Source organism: Narcine bancroftii, chromosome 4 (assembly GCF_036971445.1).
Source record: "Narcine bancroftii isolate sNarBan1 chromosome 4, sNarBan1.hap1, whole genome shotgun sequence".
Taxonomy (NCBI): domain Eukaryota; kingdom Metazoa; phylum Chordata; class Chondrichthyes; order Torpediniformes; family Narcinidae; genus Narcine; species Narcine bancroftii.
In genome coordinates this window covers 296,956,273-296,973,706 of record NC_091472.1, presented here as the reverse complement: position 1 = coordinate 296,973,706, position 17,434 = coordinate 296,956,273, and the positions used below count along the sequence as shown (strand labels likewise).

The 17,434-nt window shown below is 40.0% G+C and overlaps 1 protein-coding gene across 4 annotated transcripts in view; it reads left to right on the top strand.

The window, feature by feature from the left end:
- fmnl2a (formin-like 2a) overlaps nt 1-17,434 on the top strand; it is a 268,529-nt gene that overhangs the window by 194,858 nt on the left and 56,237 nt on the right. For 3 of the 4 annotated variants that reach the window (XM_069935529.1, XM_069935532.1, XM_069935531.1), the window contains exons 5-9: nt 2,691-2,774; nt 3,558-3,710; nt 11,430-11,538; nt 12,712-12,788; nt 15,852-15,945. In XM_069935529.1, coding sequence (XP_069791630.1) covers nt 2,691-2,774; nt 3,558-3,710; nt 11,430-11,538; nt 12,712-12,788; nt 15,852-15,945 — 517 coding nt within the window. Of the gene's footprint in view, nt 1-2,463; nt 2,589-2,690; nt 2,775-3,557; nt 3,711-11,429; nt 11,539-12,711; nt 12,789-15,851; nt 15,946-17,434 lie in introns of those variants that run through there. The other variant, XM_069935533.1, reaches the window with a different exon arrangement.

Genomic DNA, 17,434 nt, shown 5'->3' with positions numbered 1-17,434 from the left:
TGCCAGTACACAGTACACAGCCCTGTGGTGCTCTGGTACTGACGAAGATTGCGGAAATATTGTTGCCGATCCGCATTGATTGGGCTCTGGAAATCCAGAATCCAATTCCACAGTGGGGTATTGAGGCCCAGGTTTTGGAATTTGATCATTAGTTTTGATGGGTTGATGGTGTGAATACAGAACTGTTGTCAATACAGAGCATCCTGATATATGCATCTTTAAATACATTACATCCAATGACTAATGTGCAGATTGGACTACAGTAATGTTGTTTGGCTCGATCTGCTGCTTTGACTTGAGAGTTGCACGACACCAGTCCCTGCCTGGCTAGACTTATTGTTAAGAGCTAAAATCATTTCCTCGTGGATGATCTTATATTGACCTCCTTGCTGCTCTGAGTTGCCTTCTATAATTATCAAGAGGAAGAGAGTCTGTTCCATGCTTTCTGACTCCAGGTTGCATGTGTGGTATTGACATGTTAAAATCAATTGAATTTTCATACTGCTGACCCTGAATGGGTTAGCTGCTTTATTAGCCAGGTTAAATGTTTGTGATATTGAAATAGCTTCTAGTTGAGACTTGTGGATACAGTAGGTAGCATCTTTGTGCTTCAGGTTTTTGTACAAGTAGTGATTTGGAAGGCAGACGAATGCTACTTTTCAGTAAAACCCCAAAGTATTGTCTACTTTCCAATGCAGGTTTTTTGAAAGTGGCAGACGTGAGCAAATATTTTTGTCAGAATGTCACACATTATTCTAAGGCCTTGAGGTTGATCACTTACAGGTGCTAAACCTTTTATCCGGGATTCTGAACACCAGCAACCTCCAAACACTGGCAATTTTTTTCAGTAATGAAAACACCCCAACCGTTTCGCTCCTAGCCCTGCCTTCCGTCTCCCTCCCCCTCCCCTCCCCGACCATCCTTCACCCCCTACCCCAGCTGTCCGACGCCAGAGCAATTCCAGCAGCATGGGGGATTATGGGTAAGGAAGATGGCCATCACATTGAGCCAGCCACCAACCACTGCCTGCTTCTCTCCCACCTGGTGCTCGGGGCCAAGAGGCACCTTTCCACCTAAGGTAAGATGGGGCTAATGGGTACGGGGATGTGAGCCAGTTTTATTTTGAAAATAAAAAAGAATTTCAAATGATTTTGAAACACCACATTTGCTTAAAGGAAACGTCATTGAAAAATGATCCCAAAATCCGAAAGATTCCGAACAATGGCAAGTGTCTGGTCCCGACGATCCCAGATAAAAGGATAGGCACCTGTACCCACTGTCAGATCATTGCCTGACAGATATAAAAACTGTCTTGTTTGATAACGAGAAGGATTCAGCATGACTCAATCCTCCTTCTCCCCCCCCCCCCCCATTCACCCCCCCACCCCCCTCCCAACGCACAAAACGTGGTAGAACAGGTAGGCTGTGAAATCAAGAAACGTCGACCGCTGCAATGGCATATATTAATCTGAGGCATGATTCAGGCATTCAGTTTAAATAAGGGACTTGTTTTTAGATAAATGTTTAACAATCAGCAATTTAATCGGAACAATGCCATGATAGTATCCAGTGGCATGTGCACCATGTATCCTGTGTGCACGTAATTCGTCAAAACTGCGGGACATTACGAAATACAAGAAATATGTCTTTGTTGTAAAGTAAACACCATTTTGTAAACTGTCTGCAAAAGGTTTATCCAAGTCTGTCTCCCACTCTCTGAGATTTAATTTCCCTTATTGTCTGAGGCTAAATCTCCTGGCTCACCAGGTTGGAATTTAACATATTGCCAAGCGCTACCAGATGTAGGATTCTTCTTTTCCCCTGGTATCCTTAACAATGGCTGTGAATTGAAATGAAAAATAATTTACTCTTTTCTGATATTTTGTTTAGTAGCATTCAAACTGCTTTGGCTGTGGTCAAATTTTTAATAGTTCCTGATGAGCCATTGATAACGGGCTTGCGGTGGTGATGTGGTAGGTGCCTGCCAAACTGCTGACCAGAATGAAACATAATTTGTCCTCACAGCCCCACTGGACCCAGATCTATATATGTGCTGCATATTTCCAATACGTCAGATAATGTTATGAAAAAAAAAGAATTTTAGAATCTCAATCCCAATAAATAAAACTGCTCTATATAAAAAAAATGTTGCCTTGAAGTATTCCATAATTTAAAATGTAACAGAGAGTTCGACACCTGCTAGATTTAAAGATAGGAAGGACGGAGTTCATTTTGAGCGAAGAAAATTCCTGGTTGACGTGTCCACTTTATTTTTTTTTAAAGTTGAAGAATCATATGCATCTTTCAGTTCAGTAACTACCTTCACTGACACAAACATCTGTTTTTAATCTAACTAATTTGGGTTGACTTTCATAATCTAGGAACTTATGTTGAAATTTAAATCCACAATTATTTTCTGGTGGATCACTGAAGAGCACCTGATATAAATTGAAATGTGATAAAAAGGAAAAAGGATGACTAAATTCAAGGTACTTTTTTGAGAGAAGAAATGGACCATTGTGTTTGATCATCCATATGTGAAGATTTGGATCAAAAATGGGACTTTGCAACATATCAGAAACCCTGAGGTGTAACTTGTTTGTACCGTATCTGTGATAAACTTGGCCAAGATTAACAATTTTGCATTAGCTTAGTGTGCTTATACAGAATGCTCATTTGTTCCTTCACAGTTGGGTGAGGGACTTTCTGAACGAAGAAAACCAAGGTCTTGATATTCTGGTGGAGTACCTTTCATTTGCACAGTGTGCGGTTACGTAAGTAGTCTTTATGATCACTAACCGGTAAACAGTTTATTTCTACATTTTAGAATCCTGAACTAGAAACAGATCCAGTTAAAATAATATTGATGACCTTGTGTAGTACAGGATGGAACTTGTTTATTTCTTTTAGGTGGTTAAACAATGAACTTTATAAAATCATCTGCTACTTTTGAAGAGATTAATGAGCAGAAGTAATTACATTAATGAAAAAACCTTTGCAATAATAGCAACTCTTTTTTTATAAGTTCGAGGAGTCCACGCCTTAAAAATGCTTGTGTCAGAAATAGTAATTCTGCGTGGCTGAAGGTTTCAACAGGGATCTCACTCAAAACGTTTCTTGCTAAATGCACTTTTTTGTCATAGAGTAGGAACAGTTGCCGTACAAACATATTTTGCCTTTGTGCATTCTTTGTAACACTAGTTTAAATTACAAGTAATCTATTGATGCGATTTATGAGATGTGGAATTTTCTTCTCCCTCCTTTTATCAAGCACGTAGATATAATTTTTAGTTATTTTCATAATTTCTGTTTAATCTAACGAGAAAGTAATTTATTTTACTGTGTGTAATATGCTTAGTCAGAATGTATCTATACATTACATACATTAATATCGCATTATTCAAAGACCAGTTTAACATTTCCTTTTACCATTAATATTCAGTAAAAGTCAACAGTTTGACATCTGACAGATTAAGTTCTTCATACCGATGGCAGACATGTTTAACCTTTTATGAGTAAAGAATATTTTATTCTAATTTTGCTTAAATCTCATTCAGATTTGATTATGAAAGTGTGGAAAATAATGTGGAGAATACTTTGGACAAGAGCAAGCCTTGGAGCCGCTCTATTGAGGATTTGCATCGGGGCAGTAATCTGCCATCGCCAGTTGGCAGTAACTTGGCCCGGTCTTCCAGGCATTCAACTTTACGGTAGGCTGATGACTGAACACATTTTTGCTGCGGGAGCTAAATAAATGGGCAATGATGACAATATGATTTCCTGTTGGCAAATAAATATAACCTGCTTGTGTCATAGTTTCAGTATTCATAAAATTCAAACTTGACTATTAGTTTATAAGTTTGCAAATCAACATTTAAAAGAGTTGTCAGTTGAGTTGAAATTATTACAATTATTTGCCTATTTATAACATTCTCCATAGTGATGAGCAAATGGGTCGGAATATATTCAAATCAAAGATCATTTTATTTTTCACTTTTATAACCTCATTTCTTGCAAGTTGTTACGTTGTTGGTCAAATCTTAGTTTCCCCACCCCCCCCCCCCTTCATACATCATTACATACGCGTGCAAGTTGCATCAATAAAACAGAATTGCCACCAGACGCTGAATGCTGCTACTTTCCCAATTTATTCTTGCACAAAGCCAGCTGACGTTAGTTGTGTCCATCTCCTGCTGTGATATTTTCTGTTGCGTCCAAAACAACGGAAGCCTGGAACATTGAGCTGCCAGTCCTGCCCCTCCTGCAACCAAGTTTCACTGATGGCCACAATATCATAATTCTACCTGCCAATCCACACTCTCAGCTCATCTGCCTTTCCTACTATACTCCTTGCATTGAAATAGATGCACCTGAGAACGTTTCCACCACGTTCACCCGTTGATTTCTAATGGTGCATGCAATTTTAACGTAATCTATTCCCTCCTCTATCTGCTCTGGCACTCTGACTCCCCTCCCCCCTGCAAACCCACTGGAGCAGCACTAGCAAACCTTCCCGCAAGGATATTAGTTCCCTTCCAGTTCAGATGTAAACCATCCTGTCGGAACAGATCCCACCTACCCTGCAAGAGAGCCTAATGATCCAGAAGCCTGAAGCCCTCCTTCCTGCATCATGTCTTTAGCCACATGTTAAGCTGCATAGTCCTCCAATTTCTAACCTCAGCAGCATGTGGCAGGGGTGGTAGAAATCCTGAGATCACTACCCTGGAGGTCCTATCTTTCAACCTAACTCCCTGAACACTTCTTGCAGGACCTCCTCACCCTTCCTACCCACGTCATTAGTCCCTCATGGACCACAACATCTGGCTGCTCATCCTCTCCTGGAATGCTGTGAACTCTATCTGAAATATCTGGGACCTTGGCACCAGGAAGGGAACATACCATCTGGGATACTTGATCTCTTCCACAGAAGCACTTATCTGTACTTCTAATTATGGAATCCCTTTCACTGTAGCTCGCCTCTTCTCCTCCCTTCCCTTCTTAGCCACAGAACCAGACTCCGTGCCAAAGTGCTGATCTGTGGCTTGGTCATGGTAGATTCTTTCCCCCCCCGCCCCCCACCATGTCCAAAATGGTGTACTTATTATTGAGGGAACAGCCACAGGGGTGCCCTGCACCGCCTGCCTGTTCCCTTTCCCTCTCCTGACTGTCATCCATCTACCCTCCTCCTGCCTCCTAGATTTGATAGTGTCCCTGTAACTCCTGTCTGTCACCCACTCGACCTCCCAAATTATCCAGAGTTCATCCAACTCCAGCTCCATTTCTTTATCTCAGCTTGTCAGGAGCTGCAGTGGATACACTTCACACAGATGAAATCATTAGCGATACTGCTGGCTTCCCTGACAACCCACATTCTGCAAGAGGAGCATTCCTTGCCTTGGCTCATTTCCCACTATCTATGACTAGATGAACAAAATATATGGTATCTAAACAAAAATCTGCCCTTACCTGTGCCTATCTGTTGAATTCTTTTTGTTCCTCAATTAAGGTGGTTGTTTATGACTTCAACTCCTTGTCTCTTACCTATTCACAATCAAATCATTTACTCGATTTTAATGATGTCGTTTAAAGTCTGCAATACAATCCTGAAAACGTGTATTTTCCAGGATGAATAGATTCATATGACTTGTTCATTACTAAACTCTTGTGCAGTAACTCTGACAGGTTTTGTTTATTGATAATATAAAGCCTTTGCTGCTTTTCCCCTTTCAGTTAATGTATATTAAATTGGGATATACGTCTGTTCATTCAGTATTTTTTATTCATCCAGGGGTTTCCAAGATGGTTCTCACAAAGCACGGCAAAATCTTGCAGGCTTCTATCAGATTATCTTTCTTCTAACAGCATACAGCCATTCTACTCTGCTCTCACTACACTCGTAACACTGCAAACCATACTCTTTACCCTGCTCTATGAATGTTGGAGATGATCTGTTTGCCTGTTCGTAGAAAAGCCCTTCTCACTGTACTAGGGTATTTTTAGACAAATGAGATGTAGAAATTCCTGGGAGTGCTGGATTTGGTGTCCATTCCTATTTACCCCCGAGTTGAGGAGCCAGTAAAGAAACAACAATGTTTGTTTGTAGCCATAAACATACAGATTAGGTCTTCCACATAACTTGAAGGCAGTAGCACCATGCAATAAGGTCATGGGTGTGAAAAACACAGAAACGCTGGAGGAACTCCGTAGGTCTCGCACTATCCCCAGGAGCTAGAAGAGACTGAGCCCTTCTTCAAGGTCAGAGTGAAAAGCAGACAGGCATCTGAATTAAAAGGCTGGGGAGAAGAAAAGAAAGGGGAGGAGAAGGAGGAGCACAGACCAACAGACAAAAGGTGATAATGGGACATGGATGGGACAGGAGAGGAAAGATGAGAATTGAAGGGGGGAGGGGGTGGCTCTGGGAATGCGGATCTGGAGAAAAGGAGACTGAATGTAAAGGAAAGAAAGTGAAACAGAGCTAGAGGACATGCAAGACCTGTTAAGTTCCTGCATTTCTGTGTTTTCACCATTCTCACAGAGTCTGCAGTCTTTAGTAGGCCCTGTCAAACTGGCATGTAAAATGGGGTTAATCGGCCAATTTACCCGGTTAGCGCCCCAGTTACGTGGCAGTGAGAAAAGGTCTGACCCGGTCAACCCCGTCGGAATCCAACCGGATCCCTGACCTACCTCAGTGGTAGTCAGGGAGCCCAGTTAAACATACCTAGGTCACGTCCACAGGCGATTTGAAAACGAAAATGGCCGACCCGCTTATTCCAGTGACGTCAGCACTTGCGTGCATGCGTCACTGGGCAGCTAGCATGCGAACATCCAGCGGTATTTCTGGAGAGTACATGATGCATCATTGTGGGGGGGAAGGATCCCCCTTAAATCCTCTGTCATTTGAAGTGCTTCCAGCACCTTTGCCCCAATAATCTCATCTGGGTCCCAGGAAGGCTACCCAGGTGCTGCAGTTTAAAAGAGGCTAGTGTTTCACTCCAACAAGGTCACAGCTGTTCTGATTATCAGCCTGGCAGTTCAAGACAGATCAAGTAATTATGCCAGATTACTTTCCTTAAATATCATTAGGAAAACAGATTGGTTTGTACAACCGTCTCATAGATTCTTGGTTAGTGCTATTGACATAAGTTTTTTTAAAATTCACTTCAAATTTACTTAATTACTTGAGTTTTGTGTAACCAGCTGGCAGTGTTGGATTCAATTCACATCTGAGGATCACTGCTCCAGAATTCTGGCTGCTGGGCCAGTAGCTTAACTGTTCTGCTACTGGATCCAACTGCACCATCTTCCTTATTTTTTCCCAGTTCCCTCAAAAACAGGGATTTCATACCAAGTGTGTGGCAATTCAGGGTTTGCAAACAATCAATTTTTGAACATCCACCATATTTAATAAAATGGGGTTAAATATTAACAGACTTTAAAAGGCGTCAGTGAGCCAAAATGGATTGTCTCATTCATGGATTGTGCCAGTAAACCACAGGACTGTAGGCTGCTTTGGCTTTCCACATGGATCAGTCATTACATGTCTGTTTCCTGTAATGAATGGCCTGCCTAAAATGTGCTCTCCTAAAATATACATGACACAGCACGATACTGGTCCTCTCCAGTGTCCTAATGAAAATACAGTATAAGTTAATTGGGATTTAAGCATAGATATTTCAAGCACAAGTTATATTTTTGGGCTTCCACAGTAAATGCTTTGTGTAGATGCGAAAAAAAATTGCTGCAGAATTGACCCTTTATTACATCTGATGAGAAGGACTAGGCCAGTGAACCTCTTGCTTCAGCTCTTCCTTTGGCTAATGTACAAACCCATAAGCCCCGTTCCAAAAATTGAACTGACTTACGCATGTTCATTCACCAGCCCTGCCCAAATCTCCTTGAAGACCCTCTGTATCTGCCTCACAACCTGCTCTGTGGATTGTAGAATCAGCAGACTTGGACATGTTATACTTGATCCATTCTTCCTTATCATTGATATGGATTGTGTGGAGCAGGACCTCAGAGTCGAACACCTGCAGCACCTCATTAGTCACAGCCTATCAACTGTTATATTTCAGCTGTGTGCGCTCTGACCTTTAACCAACATTCAATTTGTGCTTTAGTTATGCCCAATCACATACTCTTAATTTTGGTTAATAACCTCTCATGTGGCTTATCAAAGACTTTCAAAATGTTTTTAAAAAAAAAATCACATCCAGTGTCCCATCTTGTCTCTTCCACTAGTTAGAACAGTGGTTCTCAACTTTTTTCTTCCCACTCACATACCACCTTAAGCAATCCGTTACTAATCACAGAGCACCAATGGCATAGGGAATACTTAGTGGTATGTGAGTGGAAAGAAACCACTGAGCTAGAATGGTCATTAATCATGTTAAACCTACCTAATCTGAGGATAATTTTCTGCAAGCTCTTTTACCATAATGATAGATTCGAGCATTTTCAGTACTGCTTATATTAGACGAACAAGTATGTAGTTCTGCATTCTTTTTGTTCTTTCTTCAATAGTGAAATTACATTTACTACCTAGCTGGTGATTTTTTTTTTCCGTCCCATTAACTTCTCCAATGCAATTTTACAAATGCTTATTCCTGTCTGCATATTAACACTTGGCATGAATTTCTCCTTTTTAAACATTGAACCTTGTTTGCAGGCCCTTCAGCTCACAATATCTGCACCGAACACGATGCCCAAATTAAACTAAAACACTGCTCCTTCCACGTGATGTACGTCTCTCTATTCCCTGCATACTGGTGCACCTTTCAAGAAGCCCCATAAACATGACTGTTGTATCTGCCATTTGTGTAGCTGCATTGTAACTGCCTTTCTCAATGAAGGCAAGGCTTTTTTTTTATCACCCTATCCACTTATGTGCCCACATACTAGGAGTGATGGACCTGGACTGCCAGATCCTTTGGCTCATCAATGCTGTTATGGTCCCGTCATTAATTATGTCCTTCCCCCCTCTGCATTTGACCTCTGAGAATGTAACATCTAGCACATCTAGATTAAACTCCATCTTCCCATATTTGCAATCGATCATTATTCCCTTGTATGCTTTGCACGACAGTATCCTCAACATTGTCCATAACTCCACCAATCTTTGTGTCATCTACAAACTTACTGACCCACTCACCTCCCTTTTCATCTTTTTCATCCAATAATTTGGTTTGTATCACAACAACAGGGTCCCAACACCAATTCCTGAGGACAGTCACAGGCCTCCAGCCAAATCCAAACGATCATTTCACTGTGCAAACCATCCATGTGTACTTTTGGGATCAGCCGACCATAAGGAACCTTGTCAACTGCCTTGTATATTTACAAAATCCTCATCAATCACCTTCATGACCTCAGAAAGACTGAATTGAGTTTATAAGGTATGTCCTACCCTGCAGAAAAGCCACACTGATTATCCCTAATCTGACCATGCCTTTCAAAATATGTAACTCCTATTCCTAAGTATCCTCTCCAACAGCATTCCTACCTCTGATGTGAGGCTTATTTCATTTCTAATTTCCTAGATTATCCCTATTTCCCTTCTTGAACAAAGGAACAATATTGGCTGCTCTGCAATGCCCTGACCTCTTGAGGATACAAGATCTATGTCAAGGTCTCAGCAATCTCCTCACTTGCTTCTTTCAATACCAGTGTTGTATCCTACCAGCCTTATTCACCTTAATGCTTATTAAAAGACCTAATGCCACTATTTTCTTGATCTCAAAAATGTCCGAGCACATTTTCCACATCGTGTTCCCTCTCACTGTCCTCTATGTCTGTCTCCATGGTGAATACTGATACAAAATACTCATTTACTACCTTGCCAAATCTTTTGGCTTCAATCTTAAATCTCCTTTGTCTCTGAGGAGTCCCATCCTCACCTGAATTAATCTCTTGATTTTAATGTATATATGAAATGCCTTGGGACTCTGTGATATTTCATGGCTCCTTTTGCCTTCCCCATGCCTTACTTTTTTTTCTTGCAATCTTTATACAGTATTCCTCAATATCTAAGGCTTTCTAAACCTTGTGTATGTTTCCTTTTTTTGGACTAAATTTTCGACCTCTCCTCCTGCAAGCTTCTTTTACCTTGTCATCTCTGTCCTTCCTCCCACTGGAAAATGCCCGTTCTGGATTCCTAATTAGCTGAAAAGATTTTGATCTTCAATCCTCTGCTCTTAAACCCTAAAATAATCTTTTTTTTCAGTTTGCAATAGTATCTTTTATAGTCTGTTTATATATTTCTCACTTGATTAGCCAAGTATTCAACTTTACTCTTCCCAATCAATATCTTGGTCCTTCGCTGAACTGAATTAGTCCCAATCCTGCTGCTTTTGGCGACATTTTTGATCTGATATTATTTGATTTCTCTCCTTCGTCAGAGTCAGACATCTTTTCTTGTGGTTGGGTTTTGTGCCTTTAAAGGACTATTTATTGATTGATAACTGCAAAATAATTACTTAAATATTTACTATGGTTAGATCTATGAATGTATTTTGCTAATCTAGTATTTGCTAACTCATTTCTCATACCTTTGTAGTTTGCTTTGTCAGATTTAAGACATAAAATTGAGCTTGCAGAATCAAGCACGTTAATATTATTTTTGTTTATTTCACTATGTAATCATTCATCCCGAATATTCTACATCTATTTTTTGCAACATTTAAAATGTTGAACATGCTCAGAGGTTCTTGAGTTTTTTTTAAAAAAACTGCTCTGGGAACAATCACCGCTGTGCATAACATTTGACATATGGTGCACAAGCTCTGGGTGTAAATGTGGCCATTCAGTCAGCTCCAGATTAAATTGAACTTCTTGAGCTCACTTGAATAAAAGTGCCAGGCAGACTCTGTAGTACTCATCTCCCTCAATGTTGTTCACTATCATGGTGGTTCTCAAAACTTTCTTGCAAACCCTTTTCTACTTCTGCCAACTTCCTGATACACACTTGAGTTTGTGTTTTATATTTATCCCTTATCAATGACTATTTCCTTCTGAACTCTCACTGCACAGTAAGGGTGTCCCACGATAACATTTTCTTATGTGTTACCCTCTTTGCAACCACTTCCCACCAGAGATATCTTGATTATTCGCAGGACTGCCACAGTTTAACAACTTCATGTTCTGGGTCTAGGAGGGGTGATCCCAGGAACTTGAAAACACTAAATCTTTCCACACCTGTCCTCGTCAATGGTCTCTTAGTCGCCCCTTCCATACACTAGACCAGGGACAAAAAACAATAATTTTTTTGTTGGATTTCTAAAGCATTGTTTGTAGAATCAATTTTGCAAGCTTTATTGTCTTAAGAATAGAGTGCTCTTTACTTATATTCTAAAGCTTTTGTCTATATTGGTTGTAATTGTGTGTATTGATTTGGCAATGCTCTAAATACCTTTTCTGTAATCCACCTCTAGGTTTAACACCTTGCCAAGCAGAAGGACGCTAAAGAATTCTAGATTAGTGAGCAAAAAGGATGACGTACATGTTTGTATCATGTGCTTGCGTGCAATTATGAACTATCAGGTACACAGTATAAGCATTTTTCTCTTTCTGTGCTCCAGCCCTTTGTTCTCAGCCTGGCTCAGACAAACACAAGGATTTCAATGTACCATTGTGACTGTTGGCTGTGAAGCAAAGCTTCTGCTTCGACAAATTAAATGGAGACTTGGGTTCCATTCATCAGCGTGTTCTGAATCCTTCATGAGACAATGTTATGACAATGGTATGACAACACCTATAGTTTTGTTACGTGAGTGAATAAAGAATCAAAAGGAACTGATAGATGACTTTTGGTTATTATTGTTTTCAGGTGTACCACAAACCTGCCAGCCTGTCAATTTCCTTCCCCCAGCTGAGGCCCTTAATTCTTTGTCTTTGATTATCTCCACTTGCACTAAAATTGCTTCAAGGAATTGGGCATGAGTGAATTGTTTTCTCCTCTCTAAGATGTGCTGCTCAAAGTTTTCAGAAGTATGAAATGAGTAGACTTTTGGGTGCCTTTTCCATCTGAAATAAGAACACTGATTGCATTTGACCATGAAATATTGGAAGTTTTCCATTTTTCCAAGGGTTCAAAATGCCAGCAATAAAACAGTCTGCAGGAATCTTTTTGCAGGAAATCATTTGAGTCAATGCAATCTTTTTAGATTAAATAATGTCATCATGTGAAAAAAACAATGCATCTTTTTGATTATACATCTCAGGTAAAGTCCTAATACATATTTATTTAATAGCCCAACGATATGCAGGGGTGTGAGAACTCGTCTTTTATCAGATGTCTTATCTATAGATTTTGACTGCCGCTTTGTTTTTTCAGTACACTTCCCATGATTTGGAGCCTACTCTTTAAACAAACCCTGCACATGTTGTTTTTCAATGTTTAAGTTAATAATTTCCATTTTGATCAAACTTGCAGCTTCTTAACAATACAATAGAATTCAGTTGTGCTATCACAATGTTACCATTGGTCCTCAAGTCAATGTCTGACAGAGTGCACAACCACCTTGAAAAACCCATCACACCAAGATCAAGTATGTTGGATTTGGCTATAAATGGAATTTTTTTCCAAATTGTTGTCATGCTCCCATAGTTACTGAAAAATCTTGCATCAGTTCAAATTATATTTGTTATTGACTAATAGTGAAGGACGTGTCTGTTTTATTCATAACTAGTACAATGTTTTCTCTTTGACTGCAGTATGGCTTTAATATGGTCATGTCGCACCCACATGCGGTTAATGAAATTGCATTGAGTCTGAACAATAAGAATCCCAGGTAAGGCAATGTTCCCACTTGAAAGATGTGATCGTGTACTGATTTAAAAATTGCAGTGCACACTGTGAAAATTATTATGATAAAAGGTTCAAAATAGATACTAAATGGGACATGTCTATTAAGTTTGATCTTTATTGTATAACATTTGCCCTAATTGTTGATTATAATTGAATTTTGCTTTGCTGATAAATTAGCCAATTGCAGACTTAACTTGAAATACCTGTCAAGCACTTTGTGTTATAGGGCCCCATGCATTCTCTTCTCATGATCATTTGTAGTGTACTGGTGATGGGCTTTGGGGTGACTAGAACTGGAGCTAAGTATGCTTCGAAAACCTAAGATAAGGTTCTGAAGGAGGAGTCTGCCTAATCCTCCATCTTGCACCCATTTATCCCTCTTTCCTGCAATGCCTGCTGCTGCTTCTCCAGGTCTTGTCTCCAGCAAGATGACCATGGCCGAAGCAATTTCTTCTCATCATTCTTGTAAGCTGTCCCGTAAAATAATGCCATTATACCATTCTCATTTTGTGACTCGAGAGAATTTCCAGAATTAAGTGTTGAGAGTATCAATGAAAGAAAGCCATAAACTAATAGAATTTAACAGCATGTGAACAGACCCTTCACCCCAACTCATTAGGCTGCCCATGGTGACTTTCTGAGCTGGTACCATTTGCCTGAGCTTGGCTAATATACCTCCCAACCTTTTCTACCTATGTCCTTTAAACATTGTAATTATACCACCTCTGTCATTTCCTTTGGAAGCTTATCCCATGCACTCACTATTCTTCTGGGTGAAAAATGTGCAACTTGAGTTTCCTTTAAATCTTTCACCTTAAGACCTATTTCATAACAGATTTCTAAAACTCCAGTTTTAGATTTCCCTACCTTGAGAAAATGACTAACTATTCACCTTATCTACACCCTCATGATTTTCTTGTGTACTTTTTTTCACGTCACCCAGTCTGTCTTGCCTCTTTTTATAACAAAAGCCCTCCCTTTGAATCTTTTCTGCACCCATTCCAGCTTAATGACATCCTTCAGCAGGCTGACCGGAGCAGCACACAATATTCTGTGTTGTCTCATCTGCATCTTGTCCAGCTGTAACACGACATCCCAGCTCCTGTACTCAATACCCTGACCAATGAAAGCAAGTGAGAAACCACCTTCTTCACCACCCTGTCTACCTGTGTAACTGCTTGAAGGGAGGCCTAGGTCTCTGTTCCACTGCACTCTCCAGCTTCCTGCACAAGTCCTCTGCTGCTCTGATCCTCCATAATGCAACACCTCACACCTACAAGAATTAAACTCCATTTGCCATTCCTTTGCCCACTGACTCAGTTGATCAAGGTCCCAATTTAATTTTAACCTTTATCATTGTTCACTATACCACTAATCAAAAAACAATGATGACATTCTCATCCAGGTCATTAATATAAATGAACCCAGCATGGATCCTTATGGCACATCCCATCACGGGTCTCCAGTCCATAAAACAACCATCTGTCACCATCCTCTCTCTCCTACTGCCAAGCCAACATTGGATCTGCTTGCTCAGCTTGTCCTGGATCTCGTGATCCAGCCTTCTGCACTAACTTGCTATGAGGTTTCTTGCCTAGTGTGGATTTTGGTGTCATCTGCAAACTTAATAATTGTGTCATCCCTTTTCTCTTTCAAATTGTTTCAGAAGTCCTTCAGCACTCAATGCCCCACTTTACAATAGATTTCAGATTTATTGTTAGAGTACATACATGCAGAGTACAAATCTGCTTTACAACCACAAACGTTTGTTATGAGGCCCTAGAAAAGTTATCACCGTGTCTCAGGAGCCATCTCTGAGCAATGAAACTTGTTGTTGCCTTTGGTGCACCAGCACAGCATCCAACCACAAAGAGAAAGGTGTTATAAGATGAAGACGTTGAATCTGTCACAATCACTATCTGAGACTTGGAATATATGGCAAGCACTTCAAGCCATGAGTAGCAAAAGCAAACCAACACCAAGCAAGCATCCCCAGCATTAGGACCCTAGTTACACTTGGTCACAGAGCAGACTAGAGAGATACACGGGAGATTGCAGAAACTGGAATCTGGAGAAAAAACCAATCTGCTGGAGAAGCTCTGCAGGTCAGGCAAGAGATGGTCGATGCTTTGAGTTGGTTATTTTTTGCTTGGGTGCCTTCAATTGACTGAAACAAAAACTGCTTTGAGCTCTATCACATTAATGGGTTTCCAGGAGGGGAGAGAGTAAAAGAAAGAATCATGGGCGTGACTGATTGTATAGAGATTTGGGCTGATTTGGGAAAAAATGTTCGACCGCTTGCTGTGGAGAACAAACATGTGAATAACAGGGAGAACCTCAGTCCCGTGCCCGTGCAGCTTGTGGAAGTCCTGCAAGAGAGGCAGAAGGAGCAGATCACTTCAGTATTTGCTTATCCATTCCGTCAAGCAACTCCTACCCCAGCTGTGGTGGTGTCCATGTTAGTCCGCAAGACACAGGAGGTGAAATAGGCTATTCAGCCCATTGAGTCTGCCCCACCATTTAATTGAGCTGAACCATTTTCCCACTTAGCCTCCTCATTAGTTTTCTCAGAACTAGAGTGGAAGCCAGTCTTCCTTGATCTCAAGGGACTGTCTAAATTGAAAAGGACCAATTTCCATTCAGCTTTTCTGTGTTGAAGGAGAGTGCTTGATCTACCAAAATAATGTGTTGCCATTTCATGGGCACCAGAAGAAACTTTGTGACAATTAGGATCTCTGGGGAAGATGGTGCTTTGAACTCATTGTGAGCTAAACTGTTGACAGAACATCATCTTAACTAGCAGTGAGCCTTGTTAGTACCTGATGGAGTCATTAAAAACAGTTATCAAAGCATCTTGTGATTAGGAAAATTATGCACTTGTCTGTGGTATGTTTTTAAAATAATTTTTGGGGAAAACAATCCTAAAATGAAACCCCGTTGTTGCTTTTGGATGAAAGTTTCCTGTATGTCCTGTACAAAAGCACTTGTGTAATCAGAATTTTGTTTATTTGTGAGTTGTTAATGGTCTTATTTACTGTTCTTGTAGAACAAAGGCACTGGTCTTGGAATTGTTGGCAGCTGTGTGTCTAGTCAGAGGAGGACATGAAATAATCTTATTAGCATTTGATAATTTCAAAGAGGTAAGGTCCCTTCCCTTCTTCCTGTTGACAAAACCAAACTGGGGTGATTTGAGCTTTTTACACTATTCCTTTCTTGTTTTATTCAGGAGGTTTTTTTTGTATGATTTTTGGACAGCACAGTGGGTTTGAAGCTTTACAAGTTTTTTTTTAATACTTTGCCTTTGCATTAAAGAAATACTGAACATATTAACATAATGCTCAAATGGAACACGTGGGAAAATGTTTGTGAGAAACCACTTTTATTTTCAAAGATATTGGTTCAGCTAAGTATAAAATTGCTTTCTCTTACAATGTACAAGGAACAATTCATTTCCTGCTAAGTAAATTTACAACTAATTCTGAATCCTAAGTCTTGGGGAGCGTTTGCCATTGAGTGTTTGCAAAAATGATGGACGTGCATTGTAAATAGGATGCAATGAATTATCAGAACCTATTTGTAATGTATCCAGGAGACTGCACCTTTGGACACAGAATTTTGCATTAAAGATGTATGCATACTCAAGGGGTCTTGGATTTCTGCTCAGCCTGTTCCTTTTGACGATAACTTTCCTTGTTTAGAAAACAAAAACATGAGGTTAACTTATCTGTGTTTCCTTTTGGGTAAAGGGGCATAAGAGTGGGAGAACAGGTTCCACCGTGCTACTGCGATTGGCTCAGACTGAGGTTCTGCAAGAAGAAATGTGCAATAGCAAATTCAGAAGCAAATACCTTTTTTAAAAAAAAATTGCTTGATATTCCACGTTGTTAAGGTGGGACATTAACTGAGTTGATGCGAAAAGGATTTTTAGTTGTTGGCCCACAGTAGAAGAAAATCAAATGTCCATTATTTATTAGTGTTTTATCCATCAATTATCTTGTGTGATATTTTTAATGTAGGAACACCAGGAAATAAGAATTGAGATAGGAGTAGAAATGGATCCCCAGGTCCCACAAACTTGCCCTTTTCTTAAATATGATCCTCGTTGATTTGATCCAGGTCTCAACTTCTTTTTTGTGCCTGCCCTCAATTCTGAAAACATACAATACACGCATCAAAATTTTGACACCAAAGAGATGTGTCTAAGATGAAGTAAACATCAAAAGGAACAGAGTTGTAATCCACAAATGATTGTAGTTAGTAATACATAATAATGTACAGTAAAACCTCTGTGATTCGGAATTCAAGCAACTGGCAAAAAAAATTGAATAAAATTGGGACGCTTCGCCTTTAGTTTGGCAATCCTGGCATTTATTGGCTGAGGCATATAATACAAGAAAGGCAATGAAGGGTCAGTGGAAAACATTAGACATGCAGGAGACTGCAGGAAAGATTGAAAGAGTGCAAAGAGCAATTTACAAGGATGTTGCTGGGACTTGAGTTATGTTTTAGGGAAAGGCTGAATAGGTTTGGACTCTATTTCCTGGTGCCTCGAAGAATGAGGGGAGATTTGATAGAAGAAAACAAGATTATGAGGGATAAATCACAAAATTCTGGAGAAACTTAGCAGGT